This window comes from Trachypithecus francoisi, unplaced genomic scaffold, assembly GCF_009764315.1.
Source record: "Trachypithecus francoisi isolate TF-2019V2 unplaced genomic scaffold, Tfra_2.0 Lachesis_group9, whole genome shotgun sequence".
Lineage (NCBI taxonomy): Eukaryota > Metazoa > Chordata > Mammalia > Primates > Cercopithecidae > Trachypithecus > Trachypithecus francoisi.
In genome coordinates, this window is record NW_022681474.1 from 34,264,292 (window position 1) to 34,290,611 (window position 26,320).

Below are 26,320 nucleotides of genomic sequence, written 5' to 3' on the forward strand. Positions count from 1 at the left end.
TCCAGTTCACACCTCCAATGTAAGTGAGGAAAAATGGACTGAAAAAACAAGCCCCAAATTCTGCAATAGCATTTTGTCTGTCCTGACAGTAGATATAATGTAAATACAAGATATTGAGGAGGAATTGCTTATAATCGTTTTGATGAGAAAATGTTCTGTAATATAATACATTTTCAACTGACCAGAACGAGTAGGTCTTAAAATTGGGTTGAATTTCAGGATACCCCATGAAATCATTGTGTAACATAGACACTTATCATTTACATATCATTTCCAGATAATTGGGTCTCACCACTTAACATCAAAAATTTTCTTACCTAATGATCGTCATTTATTACATTTGTGTCTGTAAAAGATTACTTTGACCACCAGCACATGTGGCCATGCAGGTTGTACATGGCACAAGAACACACATTTAAGGCAATATCATTCAAATCCTAGACTACAAAGATTTTTGTATTTATTATGAGAATTTCCAGCAGATGGTAGTAAAGAGTTTTGTTCTAACAAAATCCAGAAAGTAAAGCATCTTGCTGGGCATAGTGGCTCACCTCTGTAATCCCAGCTACTCGAGAGGCTGAGGCAGGAGAATCACTTGAGCCCAGAAGGTTAAAGCTGCAGTGAGCCTTGATAGCACCACTGCACTCCAGCCAGGGCAACAGAGCCAGACCCTGTCTCTAAATATAAAAAGTGTCTTGAGGCAGGGTAGGTCTTTGTTGCCCAGGCTGGAGTGCAGTGGCATGATCACAGCTCACTACAGCCTAGACCTCCTGAGTTCAAGCAATCCTCCCGCCTCAGCCCCCTAAGTAGCTGGGACTACAGGTGCATACCACCAAGCCCGCCTAAGTTTTGTATTTTTTGTAAAGACGGGGTTTCGCCTTGTTGCCCAGGCTGGTCTTGAACTCCTGAGCTCAAGCAATCTGCCCGCCTCTGTCTCCCAAAGTACTGGGACCACACCCAGCTAGGAGCATCTTTTTGTAATTTGCACAAGGGTACCTATTGGGTCACCAGTGGCCATGCTGGCATGGATCTGGAGAACAACAAAACTAGGGATGGGGAAACCATCTAGACACCCAATACAATTATCTGGGTTAGAAGAGAAGGGAGCTTTAACTCAGGCAATGGCAACAAGAAGGCCAAAAGTGTGTGAGATTGATGAGGCTGGATGACCCCATGTGGTGACTGGAAGGAGATCGGGAGTGGGAGAGGGAAGAATAGGGAATGACTCCCAGGTCTCTGGTAGGAGCCATGTGTGGATGGAGCTGCCAGTTCTAAGGGTGATGAGAAATGCAGGTTTGGGGAAATGATTTTGATTTGGGGAATGTGATGTTTGCTTTACCTGTGAAGCCCCCGGGTGAGGCCATCTGGGTGATTATCATGGCAGGGCTGGAGGTGCAGATTCAGTAGTACAGGCAGGTGGGTAGAAGCTGGAGCCCTGAGTCCGAAGGGATTTTCCCCAGAAGATTGCATGGCCCTAGCAGAGCAGAAGGCACAGACAGAACCCCAGGGACACCGCCAATCAGTGGGCAAGTGGACAAGGAAGAAAGGGCCTGGTAAGGAAACAGAGTCTTGGTCACTCCACCTCACCTGTCCCAACCCTATACTTAATGTGCTATTTCCCATCTTCTGTGGGCTGGAATATCCACTGTTGGTTTAAATTGTATACAAAATGAAAGGACACAGACTCTTCCAAAATAATGTGTATGAGCTTTACAGTATCCCTTTTGGCTAAAGAAATTATTTTTACTACTAGATACTCAGCTGTATTCCAGATGATTACTATTGCTAGAAGTGTGACTTCTGAGAAGTGAGGGGTTTGCCATAGAAGTCCCCACCACTTAACAGAATTATGATCTTCCCACAACATTTGTAGTAGAGTAAATTAGTGCTGTATGAATCCAGTTTTCTTATTGATTGCCAATATAAGGATTTGGCAGGATTAATAAAATCCCTAAGATGAATAAAGTCACTCGAGAATGTAGCAAACTTTTATAGTTCATGGGACTATATTTGCCATAATTACATTTGAAACTATGAATGATGATTAATGTTTTTCTTGTTTCATTTGCTTTGAATTTTTTTTTTTTTTTTTTTTTTTAGGCAGGGTCTCCTCTGTCACCCAGGCTGGAGTGCAGTGGCACTATCACAGCTCACTGCGGCCTTGAACTCCTGAGCTCAAGCGATCCTCCCACCCCAGCCTCCCAAAGTGCTGGGGTTATAGGCATGAGCCCTGTGCCTGGCTAATGATTAATGTTATTACAAACATTTAAATGGGGAAGTCCATGTGTCAAGGATGTCCGGACTAAACATCCGAAAGAGATAAGAACTATTTGATGTAGATTTTCTGTGATGTGTTATCTTTTTCTAAGTTAAAAAAAAAGTACTACCACTGCTTTTGCACTAGAACACATAATCAAGGTTTTCTTTCTTATAAATTATTTCAAAAGGGTTTGTTTAAGAGCTTCGTTGCATGGTCCCCAAACATCGTCTGCATTCCCTGAATTGTGCTGCATGCTGAGTCTCTGCCTTCAGTCTCATCCTATGCTGCATTTTATTCCAGCAGATTTTTTTGTCTGTGAATGTCTGTGCATCTGTCTGTCAAACTGAAAATAACCTGACCTTCAGGGCTTCCTGAAGACTCCAAATATGTAGTGCTTCCCATGAGCCCTGCCTCTTATGCTGACAGTTAATTTGATGAACTTGGGGAGGGTGCTTAATTTCTCCCTCTAAATGCAGGTAACAGGAGGCAGGAAAGTAATGATCCAGGATGCTAAATTCAATTCAGTTGCTCAGAAGCTTAAAATTGGGAGGCTCATTAACCCCCAAACCCATCTAGAAAAAAGGGGTAAGTGGAGTGCTTCTTCCTCCCATGTGTACCCCAGAAATGAGAGTCCCTTGAGATGAGCAGGGGCAGCACACTTCCCTTCACTGTACACAATGGGGAGCTGCACATTTTAACCTAGAGCCAGAAGGCAAGCCTGACGGGAACAGTGGCTCACGCCTGGAAATCCCAACACTTTGGGAAGCTCAAGTGGGAGGACCACTTGAGCCCAAGAGTTTGAGACCAGCCTGGACAACAAAGTAAAACCCTGCGTCTACAAAAAAAATTAAAAATTAGCCTGGCACGGTAGCACAAGCCTGTGGTCCCAGCTACTAAGGAGGCTGATGGGGGAAGATCACTTGAGTCTGGGAGGTTAAGGCTGCAGTGAGCCATGATCACATCACTGCACTTCAGCCTGGGTGACAGAGGGGAGATCCTGTCTCAAAAAATAAAGTCTATTTGAAAGCTTTATGATTCCATTTTCTTTTCTTTCTTTCTTTTTTTTTTTTTTTAAACAGAATCTCACTATGTCACCCAGGCTGCCATGAGGTGGCCCAATCTCGGCTCACTGCAGCCTCCACCTCCCAGGTTCAAGTGATTCTCCTGCCTCAGCCTCCCAAGTAGCTGGGATCATAGGTACATACCACCACGCCTGGCTAATGTTTGTATTTTTAGTAGAGACGGGGTTTCACCATGTTGGCCTGTCTGGTCTCGAACTCCTGACCTCAAGGGATCCACCTGCCTCTGCCTCCCAAATTGTGGGGATTGCAGGCATCAGCCACCATGCCTGGCCACTCCATTTCCTTTTAATGGGCATTCTTTTGAAGAGAAAGCAAGGATTGGGAAACAGCCTGAAAGCAGCAAGCCTGATTATCTAATACAGCATTAATTTCATTTTTCCAATATAATCCGTTGGTTCACAGACAGCATTAATTTCAAATACCCTATCCCACTGTCCCAACAAGCATGCTCACACTTCTCAAATTTTAGTGCCCCAATCTTTGATTCAGAAAACATGGTCACTGCATAAATGAATAGCTGGCAAACACAATATTCATTGCTTAATAATCTGGAAAAGATGTGAGAATGAATTTACGGTGATTTAGCACTTTTCTTTATGGAAATGCCTATGAATATTTAACTGTAATGTTTATTTTATTCTAATTCATTTGTTAATCACATGTGATTAGTTAATACAGCATACTTATGCCAAGTTTTTGTTATTGTCGTAGATTTTATGAATGATAGCAATTTCATGTGCTCTTTTTTATTTGAAATTAGATTGATTGCAAAAACTCATACAAAGTTGTCTGTGAATTTTAGAGCTTAGTATTTGTGCCATTGTATCAGCATATCCTCCCAGCACATACCCACACGCACACACACACATGCCTGCCTGCACACTCACACACACAATACATTCACACACACATATGCCTGCCTGCACACTCACACACACACAATACATTCACACACACATATGCCTGCCTGCACACTCACACACACACAATACATTCACACACACATATGCCTGCCTGCACACTCACACCACACACACACACAATACATTCACGCACACACACACATATGCCTGCCTGCACACTCACACACACACAATACATTCACATACACATATGCCTGCCTGCACACTCACACACACACACAATACATTCACGCACACGCACACATATGCCTGCCTGCACACTCACACACACACAGTACATTCACGCACACGCACACATATGCCTGCCTGCCCACTCACACACACACAGTACATTCACGCACACGCACACACGTACACTTTCCCCCCTCATTATCAGTGAGACAACACATTGACACATTGCCTCTAGCTTTCCAAGGGAAGGAATTTTTCTTTAAAGCCTCATTCATACTTTTGAAGGCAAATTTGATTTAGCGGAACATCCTTCTAAAATTGAAGAAGAAAGAAAAGTAACAAAATAAAACAGAAGAGGAAGGGGGAAAACATATAGATAGCAGAAACCAATTCTACAGATTTCTTTTTTTACCCCAAGGTTTTAATAGTATGTGAAATAGCTTTAGGAAAATTTCTTCTTATCAATTTTTTCACATTTGCCAAGTGGCATGTTTGTTAAAGTCAGCCATGCTAAAGTTTTGGGGAGTATGTGGAAGACCCCCCGGGCTCAACATGCTTTCCTACACAGGTCTCGTGGCATTCCCTTTAGGAATTCACTTTTCGGGTTAACCATTTCCTCATCCCACAGTGTCAGTCAGTCCTTCAGTCCACTTTTCTTTTAGAACAGGAAAGACCTAGGGCATTGAGCAAAGAGGAAACGGAGAGTCAACTGGGCGCAGTGGCTCACGCCTGGAATCCCAGCACTTTGGGAGGCCAAGGTGGGCGGATCACCTGAGGTCAGGAGTTCAAGCTCAGCCTGACCAACGTGGTGAAACCCCGTCTCTACTAAAAATACAAAAATTAGCCGGGCGTGGTGGTGCGCGCCTATAATCCCAGCTACTCAGGAGGCTGAGGCAGGAGAATCGCTTGAACCCAGGAGGTGGAGGTTGCAATGAGCCGAGATCACGCCACTGCACTCCAGCCTGGGCGATAGAACGACTCAACAAAAAAGAAAAAAAAAAAAGGAGAGTCTAAGAGAAGTCCAAGTGGGTACCCAGAACAGACTTTACCTACATCACTACTCTCTTCAGAGATGGCCCTGCTCCCCACAGACTGAGAGCAATTTATGTTCTATAGGAGGATTCTGGATTGGTCAGGATTCACTTCTGTAGAGAGTGGCTTCAACAAGAGAGTTTATTTCACTCTCATACAAAAGAAGTCTAGAACAGACAGTCTAGATTGGTAGAGACTCACTTTCCTTCTATGCTCTTGCTCTAGCATGCACAACTTCCTCCTCTTGGTCAAAGATGGCTGCTCACATTCCAGCCATCATGTCCTCAGCCCACCATTAGAAAGGAGAGAAGGGCACAGCCCCTTCCTTGATGGACACTTCCCGGAACGACCAGACAACACAACAGCTTGCCTTCTTTGGCCAAATATTGGCCACAGAACCACACTTATCATGAGGAATATAGTCTTCCTGCAGTTATGGGCTTGGCAAAAAAAAAAAAAAAAAATCAGAAGTCCTGTACCAAGGAAGAAGACGAAGAGGGAGAACTGATGCTGAGGGACAACCAGGAGGCTTTGCCACAGGATTGGATGACACCTTGCTAAAATAGCTTACTTCTCTGTGACCTTATTTTTTCTTTTTAAAAATGTTTTAATTAAAATTTTTGTTTTTAGAGACAGGGTCTCACTCTGTGCCCAGGCAGAGGTGCAGTGGCACAATCATAGCCCTCTGCAGCCTTGAACTCCTGGCTGGGCTCAAGCGATCCTCCTGCCTTGGCCTCCTGAGTAGCTGGGACTAACCTGAGTTCTCTTATGCTTCCTGGATTTCTTTCCAGGCCAAGACATAGAAATCACAAATGAATAAATGTGATCAACTTGAAAGCCATTTCTAAAGAAAAGCTTTAGCTTGGACCCCATTCTGTGATTGCTTGTTAACGCCTCCTTGTAATTTCAGCGGAAATTCTAGAATTGGCTGGGAATGCCGCAAGGGACAACAAGAAGGCCCGGATAGCCCCGAGACACATCTTGCTGGCAGTTGCCAATGACGAGGAGCTCAACCAGGTATGTCTGAAGTATTGAGGGAAGCCGCAGAATGGGTTTGCCAAACATGCTAATGTGTGGGTCTGGGTGGTGGCCGTGAGTCACTCCCGCTGCAGTTCCCAATTACCTTTATACAAAAAAAACTCAGGCCATATAAAAGAACAAATTCTGCTAGCTCTATCATTCAGATTCAAAATAAAATTGCTTCTGGCATAGATCTCATTGTATATTCTAGGTCTTATCAGACCTTTCTTTTCTCTTTAAAGACAAGTTCTGTGTTGCTGAGGAAGGTGTGGCACAAATGTTATTCTCTTCACTTTCTTCACCCCAACTTAGCTGACAATTTTTTCTGATGAAGGCAGAAGACTTTATATTTTAGAACTGACCCTTTATATTCTGAAACTGACCCCAAAGTCAAGTGAATAGCCCCTCTTCACCCACAGTATATGTAAGGTGGTAGTAAATGGTATAAGAATTTTTATTTCTGTTTCTTTTTATTTATCTTTATTTTCTAATCTCATTCTTCTCAAAATATAGTGAAGAAGCCGTTTTTATGGCCAATCCGTCATGGACTGATAATTTCCAAAAATGTAATAAAAGTTATTAGAAAAATTAAAAAGCAAACTACAAGCCATGATTTTTTGTTATCAGATTCAACAGATACACAATAACTGTCAGTTTGCTATGAAAATTTCTAGATGCTTACTATACTTCTCTTGTCACTGATGGGTAACTACCAGTTCATGGGTGAGCTGTGGTCACAGACCACGTTTGGGGTAGTGTTGGTTTCGAATCTGCAGAATATATTAGTGGAGTAGTACATGTCTGTTCTTTACTGATAAATTAACTTATATTGATTGGGAGGAGCATGGCCAGACATACTTTACTGATGGAATGTATGTGCAAGCTTGTGGAGACGACTGGTTCGTCATTAACTGAGTCTAGTCTTTGCAATGACCTTTGAACCTCATTTTCTCAAGCTGCGCTCCCGACATGGGAACCTCTTTATCCTCTGTTGTGTCTGGAATTCCAGAGCCCTGGGCAACATCCCTGGTTTCAACTTCTATATCCCTTCTATTTTGCTTTGCTTTGTTTTGCTTTCTGTACAACATCACAGGATGCCTTGTTAACCTACAGAGAAATGCTCTACAACTGAAAGTGGGAAAAGCCAATTAAATGGTGTATTATGCAGTTTCTTTAGGAAAGCGGAGGCCACATTTAACAGCTAGAACTGTATTAAATCCAGGCCAGGCTTAGTGGCCCACGCCTGTAATCCCAGCACCTTGGGAAGCTGAGGCAGGTGGATCACCTGAGGTTAGGAGTTCAAGACCAGCCTGGCCAACATGGTGAAACCCTGTCTCTACTAAAAATACAAAAATTAGCTGGGGGTGGTGGCAGGTGCCTCTAATCCCGGCTGCTCAGGAGGCTGAGGCAGGAGAATTGCTTGAACCTGGAGGCGGAGTCTGCAGTGAGCCAAGATCTCGCCACTGAACTCTAGCCTCAAAAAAAAAAAGAACTGTATGAAATTGAGAACTAGCCGGCTGTTTGCCACATGAGTGCATGCGTTTCTCTCTTCAGCTGCTAAAAGGAGTGACCATCGCCAGTGGAGGCGTCCTGCCCAGAATTCACCCCGAACTGCTGGCCAAAAAGCGAGGGACCAAAGGCAAGTCGGAAACGATCCTCTCCCCGCCCCCAGAGAAAAGAGGCAGAAAGGCCACGTCAGGCAAGAAGGGGGGGAAGAAATCCAAGGCTGCCAAACCACGGACGTCCAAAAAGGTGAGCCGAGGCTGCATGTCCTGAGCCAGGCACTCCCACGGCAATGGTCTGAATGTCTGTGTTCCCCCACAATTCATATGTTGAAACCTAACCCCAGGGGCATAGGATGACGCGGTGAGGCTTTGAGAGGTAACTAGATCATGAGGGCAGAGTCCTCATGAATGGGAACAGTCCCCTTATAAAAGAGGCCTGAGGGAGGCAGAGGGACCCTTCTGCCATGTGAGGACACAGCTAGAAAGCGTCATCTACCAGGAAGCGAGCCCTTGCCAGACACGGAATCTGCCTGCTCCAAGGACTTCCTGCCTCCAGAACGATGAGAAACAAGTTTCTGGACCAGGCACAGTGGCTCACGCCTGTAATCCCAACACTTTGGAGGCCAAGGCAGGAGGATGGCTTGAGCCCCGGAGTTAGAGGCTGCAGTGAGCCATGATGGCGCCACTGCACAAGAGCCTTTGTGACAGTGCAAGACCCTGTCTCAGAAACAAAAAAAAAAGAGGTTTCTGTTGTTCGTGAGCCAGCCAGTCTATGGCATTTTGTTAGAGCAACCCAAACAGACAGTAAGACACTCAAGTTTAAAGATGAAACAATGGTGGCGTAGCAGGCACCTCTGAAGGACCAAGGACTCTTGCAGCTTGGTGCCGGAAGAAAATGACAAGAACGTACGGGTAAAAGAATAAAGGGCCTTTGAGGTTAGAGCTGAAATCATCAAACAGGGTCTTCTCTAGGTTTCCAAACCCTAAGCAGGGATGGTTTTCAGATCCCTTTTACTACCCCCAGCAAATTCTGAAGTGAGAGACGGTAGCCGCCAACCTGCGTCGTATGTCTCTGCAGAGCTCCGTATTGCCTTCCAAACAGCCTCTAGCCTCCTGCAGGCATTCCTTGAGTTCCACCAGTGGAATTTCAGGTGTTTGGGATAGCTTGATAATGCTAGGTAGCTTAGCTCAGAGATGCCACTGATAGAATAATGTTTTCCTATGTTGCCCAGTACAGGGACCACTGGTCACATGTAGCTTTTTTTTTTTTTTTTTTTGAGACAGGGGTCTCACTCTGTCACCCAGGCTGGAGCGCAGGAATGCAGTGGCGAGATGATAGCTCACTGTAGCCTCAAACTCCTGGGCTCAAGTGACCCTCCTGCCTCAGCCTCCGAAAGCATTGGAATTGTAAGTGTGAGCTAAGGCACTCAGCCAAGGCTATTTAGATTTGAATGAAAACTAAATCAAATTTAAAATTCAGCTCCTTGATTGTACCAGCCACATTTCAAGCACTCAGCAACATTATTGAGGATCAAAACAGAATATTTCCTTGATCACAGAAAGTTCTATTGGACAGCCCTGCTGTAGAAGTTGTGGGCGCTTCATCCCACACTGCCTCTGTGCCCCGAGAAATCCTGGGGAGAAAGAAGGCTAAGCAATGGGCTGTCAGTGGCCCCACCCGGCTCCAGTGCTTGTTGTCGTGAGCTGCAGGCACTGAAATGAGCAAGGACAACGCACTGGTGGTGCACAAGGGTAGGTGAGGACTGTAGGTACGCGTGAGCCCTTTAACACACTTTCTGTTTTGCTATTTTGCGGTACCCTTTTCTTTCCTTATATTGCTGACTTTTGCTTCCCTCCTTCAAGAAACAGCAGAACACATCACCTAACTGCTTCCTTTCATATTCAACTTGGTGGCAGCCATGAGAAGAGCTTAATAAAGGCACCTCCGGCTTTTTCTGGATTGGTTCTCATCTGGCCTTCTGATTTTTACCAACAGTCCAAACCAAAGGACAGCGATAAAGAAGGAACTTCAAATTCCACCTCTGAAGACGGGCCAGGGGATGGATTCACCATTCTGTCTTCTAAGAGCCTTGTTCTGGGACAGAAGGTAACAAAGAGAATTGCATTGTGCTATATTAAAACACTACTGTATTTTTATAACCTACTGTTTACAAACGATGCCTCCCTTGCTCCCCAATAATGATTTTCACTGCAGTCTTGAATTATTCATTTTTAAACTAAAGAGCTGTGGCAGTGTTGGCATTGTGAGAGTGAGAATTGTTCTTTTTTGCTGAGCATTGTTACGCTAACATTGGTCAGACGGGTCAGCATGGAGGCTCTTTCTGGTCAGTAGATAGAATGGCATTACTGGTTTTGCTGGGAATTCCACACACCCCAGTTATTTCTACATCTGCCAAAAAAAAAAAAAATCCATAGCTAACTTTCTCAAACAGCTTCTGAGAGGCCCATCTTACATGGTTCAACGTAATTTATCAAAGAAAGAAAATAGAAATATATGTTTCCCGAATATCCTTGATATTAGAAATGAATTATTTGCCAATAATTCAGTCTGCCTGCCTTCCTAGGCTTTAGAAAGAAAACAAACAGGGCTATACATTTGAACAGTCTTCAGCAACACAACAGCAGCCCAGCCAGACATGCAAATAATTCATTCCTACAAGTGTAAAGTTTACTGAGCAGACAATTTATCTACCAAGTCAACTGGGGCTGAAATAAGACACCCAAGGGAAGAGTCAGTTAATCATATCTCTGGTAGCTGAATGTTTCCATCCTGACAACACAGTAAGCCTCCATTCAAAGAACTGGGAAGAGCATGTTCTAAGAAGAGCATCGGTGTGGCTGGTTGCTAATTCATCACTGATTAAAGCAGGGAAACAAAGAGGTGGAATTTACGTCCCCTCTCTGGCCCGTTCACTGTTACATGACGATTAGCTTTCTCTCACGTAGCTAAGGGAACATAAAGGTCTCGCTCACGTGGGCCAATAGAGAATGCCCTCCATTCCACTCTACTGTGAACACATAGGGTAGCATTTCCCAACGGTAGCCCCAAGACTGTGGTCTCCAAAGGCCAAGGGAGCCAGACACCCCCAGGTCAGGATCCCAGAGCCCATTACTTCTCTCCAGCAAGGTTACTGACTTCAGAGCCCTGCCCCACTAATTTTGTGCTCCTCTAGGGAGAATGCAGGATGCTGAGGGGAAAAGAGAGAGCGAGCCCTGGGCTTCCTTGCAGGAGCTGCTCAGAGGATGCATCAGTGAAAACCAGGGCCACCAGGGTTGGGAACCAAAGGCATGAGCTGTAAGAGAAAGAAAGAAAGGAGAGGGGAGGTCCTGTTCCTGTTCCAGGGAAGAGGAAATGGATTCGTCGTATGCTGCCAGCCCCAGAGTGGAGAGCAAATCCGCTGAGCTCAAAGAGCTTATTGCAAGCCAGACACCTGGGAAACTGGAGGTTGTCACTCTCTATGCAGCCCCTGTGTTGACATTGGGTATGAATAATCAAAGAGAATTAATGATGCAAGTAAAATATGAGGACTTTTCAACCGGATTTTATCTTTTCCACATTCTCCAACTTTTCTTCCTAATGCAGCTGTCCTTAACCCAGAGTGACATCAGCCATATTGGCTCCATGAGAGTGGAGGGCATTGTCCACCCAACCACAGCCGAAATTGACCTCAAAGAAGATATAGGTAAGGTCCTGAGACTTCAGTAGAAGTGCCGTAGAATAGGCCACTGTTCAGGCAAGTTCTTGTGAAGCTGGTCATTGTCAACTGGCTATCCCATTGCTGGGGTCCCATGTCAAACTGTGTCTTTATGTGTAGTTGAACAGCTTCACTAGAGAGAAGCTAACTTTTAATTCTGCATATATTTTTGAAAATTTTATTGGGGTATTGTGTAAAAGCAAATTGTTAGCGTAGAGCTTGATGAATTTTTCTCAAAGTGAACCCCACTGTGCAACTAGCACCAAGATCCTGAAGCAGACCTTACCAGCACCCAAGAAGTCTCCCTCGGTCCCACTCCCAGTCAGTATGCCCTCCAAGGGTAGCCACTGTCCTTTCTTCTCAAAGCAGAGATGGGTTTCATCTGTCTTGAGTTTTGTAAAAATGAAATCTTGTCCTCTTTTGCTCCACTCAGTATTGTGAAATCTATCCATGTTGTTGAGTATGATTGTATTCATTCATTTTCCTTGCTTGTAGTATTACACTCTATAAATATATGACAGTTCATTGATCTATTCCACCACTGATGACAATTGGGGTCGTTTCCAGTTTGGGCTATAGTGAATAGTGCTACTGTAAATATTGTTGTACATGTTTACATATATCATAAGCTTAAATATTGAGAGTGCTATTGATAAAAGGGAAATGGACATCTAGAAAAAATTAGGTTGTCCATTAAGCTATGAGCACTGAGTTATTTTGCCTGTGGTTTGCCAACTGTCCCACGAGTGGCAGAGGGAGCTATTACTAGCCAGGGTGGAGGAGCTTGGGAGGGTAAGCTGTTACGGGTGCAGGAAATAACAGCATGCTAACAGTCCCCATCCCATCCATTTTTACCAAGCAGAACTGCCTTAAACTCTCCATGGAAAGGGTAAAGTAAGCAAAGAAGGGGCTTTGTCCCTAGGGTACAGGGCTTGCCTGTGAGGGAGGCAATTTGAGGTAGATGCTAGTAGTTCAGCCCTGGGTGGTAGCACCAGGGGCCCCTGGCAGCTGGACTCACTCAGGGCTTCCTCCTGGCATCAGAGGCCACTTGCTGTCCTGAAAAGGAGACAGGACAGCCCTGGGAAAAGTCAGCATTACAGAGAAACAAGTCTCCTTCCACGCTCCTTGGAAGGGCGCCCTCTAGTGGCCTTCATCTGGAGCTTTTTTAATAGGTGTCCTGTCTCTCACTGACACATTGCAGTGTTCATACTTTACACATTTCTACAGTAATGAAATTTTTATGTAAGAAAAACAATATGCTTCTTTTCTTTAATTGGCATGGTGGCAGAGTGGAAAGAGCACTGGTCTGAGAGCAGAAATTCACGCTCAGTTTCCAGCAGTGGATTCTAAGGCCAACCTCTTCAGGGTCTTGTGAGGAGAAATGGGCTAAAGGCAGCCAGGTGGTTAAGAGGGCAGGTTCCAGGTCGGCCTGCCTGGACTGTCCCGGCTTTTCTGAATTGCTTCCTAGCTGTGTGACCTTTGGCAGGTGTCTAAACCTCCCTGAACCTCTGTTTCCTCCTCTGTAAGGCAGGATAGCAATAGTACCTGTCCCACAGGGCTGCTGTGATGGGGCCTGGCACAGTGCTGGGCTCCTAGGCACTTAGTAATTGACAGTTGTTTTGTTGCTGCTGTGTTAGGAGGAGTCCCTCCCATTATGATTCCATTCTCCACCACCGTCACCCAAACTAATCATCCCAACAGCCAAGGCCCTGCCTTAATCTTTTCAAAATATTATGTTATTATGGGAAAAGTCAAGCATAAACAAAAATAACAGAAAATTATAATGAAACCCTACTCAATCAGATGCAGTAATCACCACCTATGGCCACCTTTGTTCCAACTCTTACCCGCTCCACATACTTCCCGAAGTCATTTTATCTGTGAATATTTCACTATGACTTCTAACAGATAAGGGCTGTTTACTAACAACACAGCCACACTACCATTATTGTACCTTTAAAAAGATAGCAATATCAACAAATTACCAGTGTTCCAATTCCAGTTACATCATAAATGTTAAGTTTCTTAAACATTTGTTTAAGCCAGGCCCAGTGGTACACTCCTGTAGTCCCAGCTACTTGGGAAGCTGAGGCAGGAGGATTGCTTGAGCCCAGGAATTTGAGACCAGCCTGGACAATATAGTGGGATCCCCATCTCTTATAAAAAAGGGGGGCCTGAGTATGGTGGCTCATACCTGTAATCCCAGCACTTTGGGAGGCTGAGGTGGGCGGACCACTTGAGCTCAGAAGTTTCAGACCAACCTGGGCACATGGCGAAACCCCATCTCTACAAAAAAACAAAAATTAGCCGGGCGTGTTGGCACATGCCTGTGCTGCCAGCTAAGGTGGGAGGCTGAGGTAGGAGGATCACTTAAGCCCAGGAGTTCTAGGCTGCAGTGAATGGTGATCACGCCACTACACTCCAGTCTGGGCCACAGAGTACACAGAGTGAGACCCGGTCTCGAAAGAAAGAGAGAGAAAGAAAAAGAGAGAGAGGGAGAGAGGGAGAGAGACAGAGAGAGAGAGAAAGGAAGGAAGGGAAGGGAGAGAAGGAAGCAGGGAGGGAAGGACGGGGAGAGAAAGGAAGAAAGGAAAGAAAGAAAATTGGTTTATTTGATTTTGGATCCAAATCAGTCCACGCACTGCAGTTGGTTGGTAAGTCTCTTATACCTTAGGTTCCTCCTTCATCTCTTTCTTATTTCTTTGCAATTCGTTTGTTGAGGAAGCTGAGCCATTTGTCCTATGGGGTTTCATGCAGTCCGGATTTTGTTGATTACATCCTCCTGGCATCATGAAACATGTTTCTTTGCTTTTTATAACTTGGTGGTTGGATCTAGAGGTTTCATGAGGTATAGGTTCGAAAACTTTGCCAAGATTCCTTGGTCAGTGGCGAGCGCGCGTGCCTGAGGAGGCGTGTCGTGCCTGGTTGTCTGTCTTGGTGTGATGCTGGGGGCCACTGATGCCTCTTCTCTAGATTCCGCCATTTGTTAGGAGTTGCAAAGCTGCGGTATTCTCATTCTAGCATTGTTCCTTTCCTTCTTGGGAATGCTTCTGTAGAGAGAAAAATACCTCTGTCCAGGCTGCTTTTTTCTTAAAAGTCTTCAGTGAGGAGGGTGCATTCCCCTTACCTTCTGCACATTCCCATTTGGCCCTTGACCTGAATGCAGAGGGCACCAGTGTAGACCTAGTCCTCTGCTTCTCAACATGAACTGGCTACCAGCTTCAGTTACTCGGCCTTCTCTAGGCTTCTGGACCCAATAGATCAACAGTGTCCAGGAATCTGGGGGCCAGAAAGGAGCCTCAGAGGTGCTGGGTATAATGCACAATCACCATTTCTCAGTTGCATCATGGGAACCCAAGCACATTAATGAAGAAATCCCCTCTGCACGCCCTCCCCCAGTGGACAGTGACCACTGGAATAGACACTTGTCCTAAACGATCTGCACAATGTACTATGGCTCTCCACATATACTTGAGGCTCGAGTGTGGAGTGGGGAAGCATCACCACCCAGGCCCTGGGGAAGACTCTGAACTGAACCATAGTAATAATGATGATTCATAAAGAGAGAGCTGAGACTTGCCCCCACACATCCAGATCACCAAGTTCATTCAAAGATGAAAACACCTGAAAAATACCTCATCTGCTGCCCCAAAGCCGTCGTCCTCCCAGTCTGGAAAAAAAAAACCCATGCCATCTCAGAGACATAAGAGCTGGATGCGCTGGTACATACACAGACGGGGTTCCTGCGGGGTCAGAGGTGGCGTCCTGTCATCTCCCATGGGGTTCCACTTGGCCTGTGGAGAAGTAAGAGCTGAGGTAAAAAAAAAAAAAGAAAGAGTAGGGCATTCCCCTAACATCAAAGGCTCAGGGCATCTCCCGGCAGGAAAGTCCATAGAGATTAGCCTCTCTGCATGTCTCCATTGAAAACTGAGCACCGGGGTGGGGGAACAACATGCCTGGCTGCCCTGGGCCTGTGTCTGTCCTTTGACTCAAGCACTTACAGTATGTTGATGGCACTGTGATGGGACCGGGACCTCAGAGCTCTCCACATGAGTACTAAACCTGTAGGACACAACACTAGAATCTCAGTTTTTTGTTGGTGTTTTGTTTTTAAATCATCTACAGGACTCGGGCCATGAGACCGCTTTATGGCCAAATCACCCCTTAAAAGATCCTTGATAAAAGCTTGCCAATCTTAAGTCTGCTACACTGATGCCCCGAGACCTCTGCCTCCCCCGACCACTGGCAAACCAGGATAACAATTGGGAAGTTCAATTCCTAGTTTCTAAGTGTACTATTTTTTTTTTTCCTGGCCTACTACAAATATGTCAAACAGTGTAATTAGATTGAAAGAACAACCACAGTGGCTGCCCATTGCTCTCCTTTGCAGGTAAAGCCTTGGAAAAGGCTGGGGGAAAAGAGTTCTTGGAAACGGTAAAGGAGCTTCGCAAATCCCAAGGCCCTTTGGAAGTCGCCGAAGGTAAGTGTGGAACTAGGCTCCTGTCACCAGCATGGCCTCACCCTCCTCTCTGAGTCTCTAGCCTCACGTGCCTGATGCCCGTTCAGCTTATGAGACAAAGCATGCCATAACTAATCAGAAAGCTATTTCAGCATCTCAGGTAATTTGAGCAGGCCCATGGAGATCCTTTCAGATGTCCTGGGGACTCCAATATGTCTGAATAATTCAAGTGAATTTGCATCAGATCCCCCAAAATGGTCTAGAGCCATTGGGTGAACTTCGCATGTGTGTGATAAAGTATACATACCATAGGACTTACCATTGGAACTATGTTTTTTTCTTTTTCTTTTCTTTTTTTTTTTTTCTTTTTGAGAAAGAGTCTCACTCTGTCACCCAGGCTGGAGTGCCGTGGCATGATCTCAGCTCACTGCAACCTCCGCCTCCCAAGTTCAAACGATTCTTGTCCCTCAGCCTCCCAAGTTGCTGGAATTGCAGGCGCATGCAACCATGCCTGGTTAGCGTTTGCATTTTTAGTAGAGATGAGGTTTTGCCGTGTTGGCCAGGCTGGTCTCAAAGTCCTAACCTCAAGTGATCCACCCACCTTGGCTTCCCAAAGTGCTGGGATTACAGACATGAGCCACCGCACCCAGCCACTGGAACTATTTTAAAGCGTATAATTCAGCAGCATTAAGTACTTTTACAGTGTTGTGCAGCCATCACCACTACCTAGTCCAGAGCTTTGATGTCACCTCACACAGAAACCTTGTTGGGGTGATCGCACCCAACACCAGGTCATGGGGGTGACGAAGTCCAGCGGAGTCAAAGGAATGAGAAAAGACAGTTTGAGACAGAAAGTGGGTCCAGGGGGCTGTCGCTAGTGTATGGAGGCTGCGAAGGCCCTGAGCTCTGGAAGCCCAGACTATTTATTGGTGATCAAACAAAGAAACAGGTGGTGAGGATACGGGGGTCGAAAGGCAAGGGTATGATCTACAGCTGTGACAGTTTAGCATTTCCTTTGAAGCATCTGGAACATATTCTGCTGCTTGAGATAATGGAGAGCAGGTTCCTTTAACTCAAGATACAATCGATCCTGGGAGAGCAAGGAGCAAGGAGCTAGCAAGTCTAGACACATTCCAGAGCCATGAGCCCTGGATTCTGTCGAAGTCACGAGGGCTTTTATGCCTGGGCTCAGATTATGGTGCATCGGAGTAGCCTTCCGCCCTTTGGCACAGAGCTTAGTGTTCCAGCCACAGTGGGTTTTAGAATCTGGACCCCGGACATGTTCCAAGACTCTTTCACGTTATGTCAGACATGCAAGCCCTGCCTCAGCTTCTCCCAACACTCAGCTTTTCTCCCAACAAACCCCCTAACATTAAGCAGTCTTGTCCAGTGCCCCCTCAGGCCCTGGCAAGCACTGATCTACTTTCTGTCTCTATGGATTTGCCTATTCTGGACATTTCTTATAAAGGGGATCATGCAATATATGACTTTTCTGTCTGGCTTCTCTCACTTAACATTTTTTTCAAAGTTCATCCATACTGTAGCATGGGTAAGTACTTACATTCTTTTTCATGGCTGAATAATATTCCATTTTGTTTAACCACTCATTTGCTGTTGGACATTTGGGCTGTTTCCACCTTTGGTGATTGTGGATAGAGCTGCAGTGAACATCCGTGCACAAGTTTTTGTTTGAACATCTCTTGTCCAGGCGATTGGGCAAGTTTTTGACAAGTGGATCCAACCTCAGATCGGTGTTCCCACCCACACGACTCCCAATCAGTTCACTCCTTGTACCCTCAGTCAGTGCCAAGTGCTGCAGGGCTTCAGCGGAAAATAAAACCCACCGCTGCCCTCAGATGCATCACTGGGCCACAGAGCAGGAGCCACAACCTCAGCGTAGGGGAGTGTGGGAGGACGGCAGCGAGGCTGTGAGAGCCCTTGGGGGTGGGACACGGAGGGCAATAGGAGCATTGCATGTGAGAAGACGCGGGTCTTGCATGAGCAGGGAGTCTTGGGTCAGCATGTGGGAGAAGAGAAACAGCAGTCAAGATGAGGCTGGGTCTGTGGGCTTTGCGAAGGGGTCTGGACCTGACCCTACATGGACACGAGGGCACTTGGAAGTTTAAGCAGGGGGCTGTCCAGATTAGACTTGATTGTTATAAAAGTAGGGCTCGGGCACGGTGGCTCACGTCTGTAATACCAGCACTTTGGGAGGCTGAGGCAGGTGGATCACGAGGTCAGGAGTTCGAGACTAGCCTGACCGACATGGTGAAACCCTGTCTCTACTAAAAATACAAAACTTAGTCAGGCGTGGTGGCATATGCCTATAATCTCAGCTAGTCAGAGGCTGAGGCAGGAGAATCGCTTGAACCTGGGAAGTGGAGGTTGCAGTAAGCCAGGTTCATGCCATTGCACTCTAGCCTGGGCGACAGAGCAAGACTCTGTCTCAAAAAAAAAAACAAGAAAGAGGCCGGGCGCGGTGGCTCAAGCCTGTAATCCCAGCACTTTGGGAGGCCGAGGCAGGTGGATCACGAGGTCAGGAGATCGAGACCATCCTGGCTAACATGGTGAAACCTTGTCTCTACTAAAAAATACAAAAAACTAGCCGGGCGAGGTGGCGGGCGCCTGTAGTCCCAGCTACTCGGGAGGCTGAGGCAGGAGAATGGCGTGAACCTGGGAGGGAGAGCTTGCAGTGAGCTGAGCTCCGGCCACTGCACTCCAGCCCGGGGCCACAGAGCGAGACTCCATCTCAAAAAAAAAAAAAAAAAAAAACAAGAAAGAAAAGGAAAAAAGTAATGGGGGCTTCTAGTCCAGAAAGAACAAGAGCCCACACTTTAAATCTCCACCCACCACTCCCCACAGGCATAGCAGTAATAGATGCAGTGTCTCTTTAAAAACTGTAAGACAGAGCCACACTCAAATATAAGATAAGCCTCCATGTAGACAGAGGCAGGAGGGCTGCAGCAGCACCTCCAGAAGGCCGCTGCCCCAGGCCTGGGCTCCAGGTCTATAAGATACAGTGTCGCTTCATGTATAAAGAGGGCCAGAGCCAGGCTCACTGCTCAAAGCAAGGGGCTGCATGAGACTCTTGTGGCCTTTACAGGAAGCCAAAGCTCTAGCCACTACCCAGGGCTACAACTTGTATAAAAATCTGTCTTTCTAGGGTAGCAGAAGGGAGAAGATAGCCCTCACCCAAGCCCAGGGCCACACTGCCCTCTGACTCAATGTTTGGCTCCACCATATCCCCAATATAACCATGAGACCAAGCCCCAACTCAGTTATCTAAGATGGCGTCTGGACTGGGGGCCTGGGTGTGGGGAAGTTTCACCAAGAACTGCCTGATAGGGTGCAAAGGAGAGGAAAAATAGCTGCTCTACACAGAATGAGAGGCTCCAACACACTTCTTTTTTAAATTATTTTTTAAATAGAGATGGGATCTTGCTATGTTGTCCAGGCTGATCTCGAACTGCTGGGCTCAAGTGATCCTCCTGCCTCAGCCTCCCAAAATGCTAGGATTACAGGCGGGAGCCACCGTGCCCAGCACCAACACACTTCTAAACAGAGTTCCAAAGGCAGAAATAGAAAGTAGGGAAACAGTATTTAAGGAGACCATAGCTGAGAATTTTCTAGGATGAAGCATGAGTCCTTAAGCTGAAAATATCAAGCAAAATACATGAAAATAAATCCAAAACCTGGAGTGTTGTGGTGAAGCCTCAGAAATTGAAAAATCAAAAGAAACCTTCAAAGTAACCCGAGAGGAGAGGCAGATCATTTGTAAAGAAATGATGGTTCTTCTAGTGACAGCAGACTTCTCATCAGCAAAAAAAGATGTTTGGAAACAGGAAAGAAATAGCTTCAAAGCACTGAAGGGGGAAAAAAAACTGTCAACCAAGAATTCAACATTTTGCTACGTTATCATTCAAGAATGAGGACAAAAGATGTACGATTTCAGACGTGTAGAAGTTGAGAGGCAGCAATCCAGACACTAGCTGCAAAGAATACAAAAGTCTGCACCGAGGAAATAGACATGAACCTGGAAGGAAGGAGAGCGCTGCAGGACACAATTTTCAGCTAAGACATTGGTGCAAATATGTTAGGTGTAAGAAGCCATGGCCTGGGGCCAGTGAGTGGTAGCACCCTGGTAAAAATGGAGAAGAGGAGACGGTTCACCACTGTCTAACAGCACATTGCATTTCATTTTAAAACACCATCAGTTGTAAGATATATTTTTATTGTATGTACCACTAAGAAAAATTAAATTTCCAAAATAAGGTGTCTAATAGGAGGCCCCACATAAAGCTGGGGCACATTGAGTATAACAGCAAGCAAGCAAGACATGAACCCACCATGCAGAAAGGAACAGCAAATACACAGTAGGGGAGAAAAAAGCCTCACTAAAGAATTTGGCCAGGCATGGTGGGTCACGCCTGTAATCGAAGCACTTTGAGAGGCAGAGGTGGGTGGATCACCTGAGGTCGGGAGTTTGAGACCAGCCTGACCAACATGGAGAAACCCTGTCTCTAGTAACAATACAAAAATTAGCCAGGCATGGTGATGGGTGCCTGTAATCTCAGCCACTTGGGAGGCTGAGGCAGGAGAATCGCTTGAACCCGGAGGAGGTTGCAGTGAGCCGTGATCGCGCTATTGCACTCCAGCCTGGGCAACAAGAGTGAAACTCTGTCTTTAAAAAAAAGAAAAAGAGCCGGGCGCGGTGGCTCAAGCCTGTAATCCCAGCACTTTGGGAGGCCGAGACGGGTGGATCACGAGGTCAGGAGATTGAGACCATCCTGGCTAACACGGTGAAACCCCGTCTCTACTAAAAAATACAAAAAACGAGCCGGGCGAGGTGGCGGGCGCCTGTAGTCCCAGCTACTCGGAGGCTGAGGCAGGAGAATGGCATAAACCCGGGTGGCGGAGCTTGCAGTGAGCTGAGAACCGGCCACTGCACTCCAGCCCGGGCGACAGAGCGAGACTCCGTCTCAAAAAAAAAAAAAAAAGAAAAAGAAAAAGAATTTGAACCACAAGCCAGTACTCCTGAAGATTTGCAGCCAGATCCAGTGCAGCTCAAAACCTCAGGCAGAGAAGAGAGTGAGACATAGCCTTACTTTGGTAGTGTCCCTACGTGACATAGAAGGAAATGTAATTTCTTTTTGGAAGAACTCAGCTCCAGGCTGACAGCAATTCTAAGATGCTTTCTGATTTCAACAATATTAAAATGTTTAAACAAAAAAAAAAAGTGCATCTTAACATGGTTAAAACAGACCAACTGCAGTGCAGGCCCACCCTGTGGCAGGGGGTGGGGGAGGGTGGATCAAGAAAATATTTCAGGAGCAGAGCCAGTGAGAGGCAGTGATGCTGCATGTTCTGGGAGGCAGAAGCTGGAGCTAAGGGTAGGTCCAGGGTTTCCAGGCTGACAAGCTGATGAAAAGTCGGGTCTTTCATTCTTTTGTTGAATATTTGAGCACCTGCCTGCCAGTGACTGTGGTAGGAGCCAGGCAGCAGCAAGGAATACAAAAGTACTTCAGTGAAGACATCATCTGGGGCAGAACCAGTTCACGTTAAGCATCTACAGTGTGTGCTGTCGGGCACAGGCATCGGGATGTGGATGTGAATGTAGGCCCTGAACACTCCTGAACTTTACACCCAGGCGGGGACCCCAAGGTAGCACAGTATATCACAGCACAGCTGGCTGCTGAAGTGAATGGCAGAGGCCCAGAGAGAATGGGCGAGGGAGTCAGCGACAAAGGAGGATAGCCAAGTGTGGAGACACAGGTGTAGCCAGACCCATGTGTGCAGGGGACTGAGCCCACTGGCTGGAGAACGACTGGGCATCCAGAAAGAGCAAGAAATGGATAGACTCCAAGGGGAGAGGGGCAGACCATGAAGGGAGCCTGGGAGGACTGCAGTAAGGTCAGGCTGGCAATCAGGAGCACTTGCAGATTCTGAGTTTAAATGTGGAGTTTAAGGACCTTGACTCCAGCAACTGTATGGAGAATGGTTTGGCAGAAGGAGGGCTGGGACCCAAAGATCATCGAGAAAGCTGTATTGGATGAGGGTGGAGGTGGAGTGGGGGTGAAAAGGAAGCACATGGGCCTGGAATGGGACAAGGCAGAGGAAACTGATGGTGTCTGCAGTGACAGAGAGGGAAAATGGGGAATCGGGTTTCAGGAGTGAATGGCCATTTTACTGGGCACATGTTAGCCCTGGGGCCCCAGAAAGGTCATGAGGTGCAGGTCCCTGTTGAAAGCTAAGGAGGAAAATGGCTTGCAGATGGCTGCGTAGGAGCTGGGGCTGCAGCAGAAAGAAGAGCACTGGGTCCAGACAGGCAGGAAGAGGAGAGGCCATTGTGGGAAACTGAGGCACTGTTAAAAGAAAATCCATAGTGTCGTGGAAACCAGGCATCAGCAGTAGCAGCCTCTCAGCAGAACAAGGGGCCACCCTAGAGTCCCCTTTTGCTGTGGTGACTCCAAGAACTGTGATGGCTCACCTGGGAGAAGGTTCTAGAAGCTCCCAGCAGCAGCACTGCCACCCTCAGAATGCAGGTCTCCACCAGGCGACATCACATTAGGTAAGAGAATGCCGCTAGTCATTACGTGGATAGGTGCTTACCAAATACCAGGGCCACAACCCTTGTAATAACTTGACTCTCATCCTTGACACCTCTAGAGAACATTACAAAGCATTACGGCTATAAGCCGTGTTATTCATCGCCAGTTGCCATGAACATACTTTGTTCTGGACTGAAATGTCATCGTGTACTACCCTGAAAGTCATTTTTTACTTGATTGGATGTTTGACATTGCCAATAGGAACATATTCCTTTTATTTAAATATGACTTTTGGCTGGGTGCAATATAATCCTAGCACTTTGGGAGGCCGAGGCGGGTGGATCACTTGAGGTCACGAGTTCAAGACCAACCTGGCCAACATGGTGAAACTCCCCATCTCTACTAAAAATACAAAAAATTGGCCGAGCGTGGTGGTGGGTGCCTGTAATCCCAGCTACTCGGGAGGCTGAGGCAGGAGAATCAAATTGCTTGAACCCAAGAGGCAGAGGTTGCAGTGAGCCATGATCGAGCCACTGCACTCCAGCCTGGGCGACAGGGGGAGACCTTGTCTCAAAAAAATGACTTTACATTAGAGAAATAACACCATTCTGCTAGTAACGTGATTATACTTTTTAAATATGTGAAATAAATCAGCCATGACTATAACAAGCCAAACCCCATCAGGCATACAATAGCAGCGAGGTGCTCGGGAAAATCGCACTGTGCAGACAAGGCCCATCCCCAGGGTCCTTGGTTCTCAGCACAGCAGCCTCCGGTTTTGGGGGCATCATTGTTCAGGTCGAAGAGGGACACTCTGCTTCTGGTGCACAAATATACATGGTCGTAGGGTCAGCACGTGTGGTGGGCCCCTACCCAGAGCCTCGGTGTATTGTGTGGCCTGGGTCCTGCACTCAGGCGTTCACATATGATGACACTGAGTCCCCTCTGGGCACTGGAAGGCAAGGAGCTTACAGCCTCCCCTGATGGACGAGGGGGTCCCTTGGATTTGGCTTCCACCCATGCGAGGAAGTGCAGTCAGCACTTCCCTGACACTGTGGACATTGCCAGGAAATACTTACCATAAACTAGGTGAGCATCATAGATTTCCAGTCAGTCTTTCACCTCAACCCCACACACAGCTCTGGAATACGGCGGACACACGTTTCTGTTACAAGTGCTGCCCCTAGTGGCCACGGACCTTTGCTACGCCGATTCCTGGGTTCCTGGAGGGGCACAGGGCGCCGGTGGGTGGCTCGGGGACCTGCGTGGCTCATGGCTGAAGCTGCAGCTGCCTCAGGCAGATCTGAGGGAACTACTCCCCTGGGGAGTCCCACAGTGACTTCTCTGGAGCTTAGCAGCCACGGGGCTTTATCAACTCTGTCACCAATGGGAACCATGTTTAGGGGAGTAAACAGTAAAACAAAGGAGTATGACTGAAATTGTGAGACAAGGCTGGCCTAATTCAATTTCACAGCCCGCTTTTGAAACCCCACTCTCTACAGGGCATGTGGAGATCATGAAATGTCAATACCTGTCCAAGGAACTGTACAATCGAGTTCAGTGGTTCTCAACTCATAGAAGGTCCTAAAATCATGTAAGCATAGGCCCCTGCACCAGACCTACTGAGTCAGGACCTCTGGGGGTGAGGCCCAGGCATGGCTATTTTTTAAAAGCCACAGTAGGCCAGGTGTGGTGGCTCACACCTGTAATCCCAGCACTTTGGGTGCCCGAGGCAGGAGGATCACTTGAGCACTGGAGTTCAAGACTAGTCTGGGCAACATAGCAAAACCTCATCTCTACAAAAAATTTTAAAAATTAGCACATGCCTATAATCCCAGCTACTTGAGAGGCTGAGGCACTAGAATCACTTGAACCCAGGAGGTGGGGCTTGCAGTGAGCTGAGATTGCACCACTGCACTCCAGCCTGGGCAACAGAAAAAGACTCTGTCTCAAAAAAACCAAAAAAAAAAAAGCCACTGTATTCATTTCCTGTGGCTACTGTAACAAATTACCACTAAGTCTGTGGCTTCAAACAACACAAATTTATCTTCTTACAGTTCTGGAGGCTAGAAGTCCACAATGAGTTTTAAGAGGCTAAGATCCAGGTGTTGGCAGGGCTGGTTCCTTCTGGAGGCTCGGGGAGGGATCCCTTCCTTGCCTTTTCCAGCTTCTAAGCTGCAACATTCCTTGGCTCCTGGCTGCTTCGCTCCATTCTCTGGCTCCTTCATCACACGGCCTTTTCCTGCCTTTGACCTTCTTACCTCCCTCTTGTCAGGCCCAGGCTCACCCAGACAGTCCAGGATCATCTCCCCATCTCAAGAGCCTTAACTTAATCACATCGGCAAAGTCCCTTTTGTCACGTACAGAAACACCCACAGGTTCCAGGGAGAAGGATGTGGCTGTTTTGGGATGCTATTCCTTTACCTACCACAGCCATCAGAGAGGATCTGACGTGTCCCTTTAACTAGGAACCATTGTGAGGAGGTAGCCCAACCCAGGGACTACTTGGCAGACCATATGACAGTGACGCAGCCGAGAAGCATTAAATGCTTCTACCCAAAGCTTGTGCTAACTGTGCAAAGTCATCCAACCCAGCTCTCTGTTAAACACAGTCTGCATCAGGAGCACAGGATGCTGGCCGGCCAGCGTCTCTATCACTGCCTTATATCCAGATCTAACAGGTACCTGATGAGGTTAGGCTATCACCTAGGAAACCTCAGGAAATAACCCGCGGCATTTTCTCTCCTATGTCCCAGCTGCCGTCAGCCAATCCAGTGGACTCGCAGCCAAATTTGTCATCCACTGTCACATCCCTCAGTGGGGCTCCGACAAATGTGAAGAACAGCTTGAAGAGACCATCAAAAACTGCCTGTCAGCGGCGGAGGACAAGAAGCTAAAGTCCGTCGCGTTCCCGCCTTTCCCCAGCGGCAGGTAAGATGCAGTTCCCCTGAGTTGATTCCTCTGGCCTTTTCCCTGGAAATCAGCTGCTCCCCCACTTACATCTGATCTGGGTGTTACCAAGGGCTGCCAGCACAGCCAAGTATGCTGACCAGGTGACGGGGCAAGAAACCCAGTTTTCATCCTTCAGAACCCACGGGGAAGCGAGCCCACTGGCTCGTAGGCAGTAGGTCTTCCCCGGCTGGGGCCAGCCCCACTGCCTCCTTGATGTTAAAGCCCCAGGAGGAAGGCAGCCCGGGGAGGATCGGTAGGCACAGGCCGGCTGGTGGGTTATTTTTTGAGAGCCTTCCAGGTTCAAAGTCCGTATTCCCACCAGTCCGTGTCCAGGACACATGATCAGAAAACACCAGGCTCGAAGGCCTTGCTACTCAAAGTGTGGTCCATAGACAGGCAGCAGTGACCGATGTCAGAACGCAGAATCTCAGGCCGCCCATCTCCGACCTCTGTCTCCAGAATCCCCAGGGAATTCCATTGCTGCTCTGGGAGACTGCAGAGCCAGGAGTTCGAGGCTTTGACGAATACACCCAGAGAAGTGAAAATCTGTCCCCGAGTGATTGCTGAAAAGGAGGTTGGGCAATGACTGGATTGTCACAGATCCCAGCTAGGCATTATTTCAGATACGTAATGAGGATATCTGCTCTCACAC

General features: G+C 47.0%; 1 protein-coding gene across 1 annotated transcript in view; it reads left to right on the top strand.

Annotated features, from left to right (window-relative positions):
* Positions 1–26,320, top strand: part of LOC117082573 (core histone macro-H2A.2) — a 61,727-nt gene that overhangs the window by 32,977 nt on the left and 2,430 nt on the right. Inside the window, exons 3-8 of the mRNA XM_033209331.1 lie at positions 6,379–6,485; positions 8,043–8,240; positions 9,990–10,100; positions 11,598–11,697; positions 16,100–16,189; positions 25,473–25,647. Coding sequence (XP_033065222.1) covers positions 6,379–6,485; positions 8,043–8,240; positions 9,990–10,100; positions 11,598–11,697; positions 16,100–16,189; positions 25,473–25,647 — 781 coding nt within the window. The remainder of the gene's footprint in view (positions 1–6,378; positions 6,486–8,042; positions 8,241–9,989; positions 10,101–11,597; positions 11,698–16,099; positions 16,190–25,472; positions 25,648–26,320) is intronic.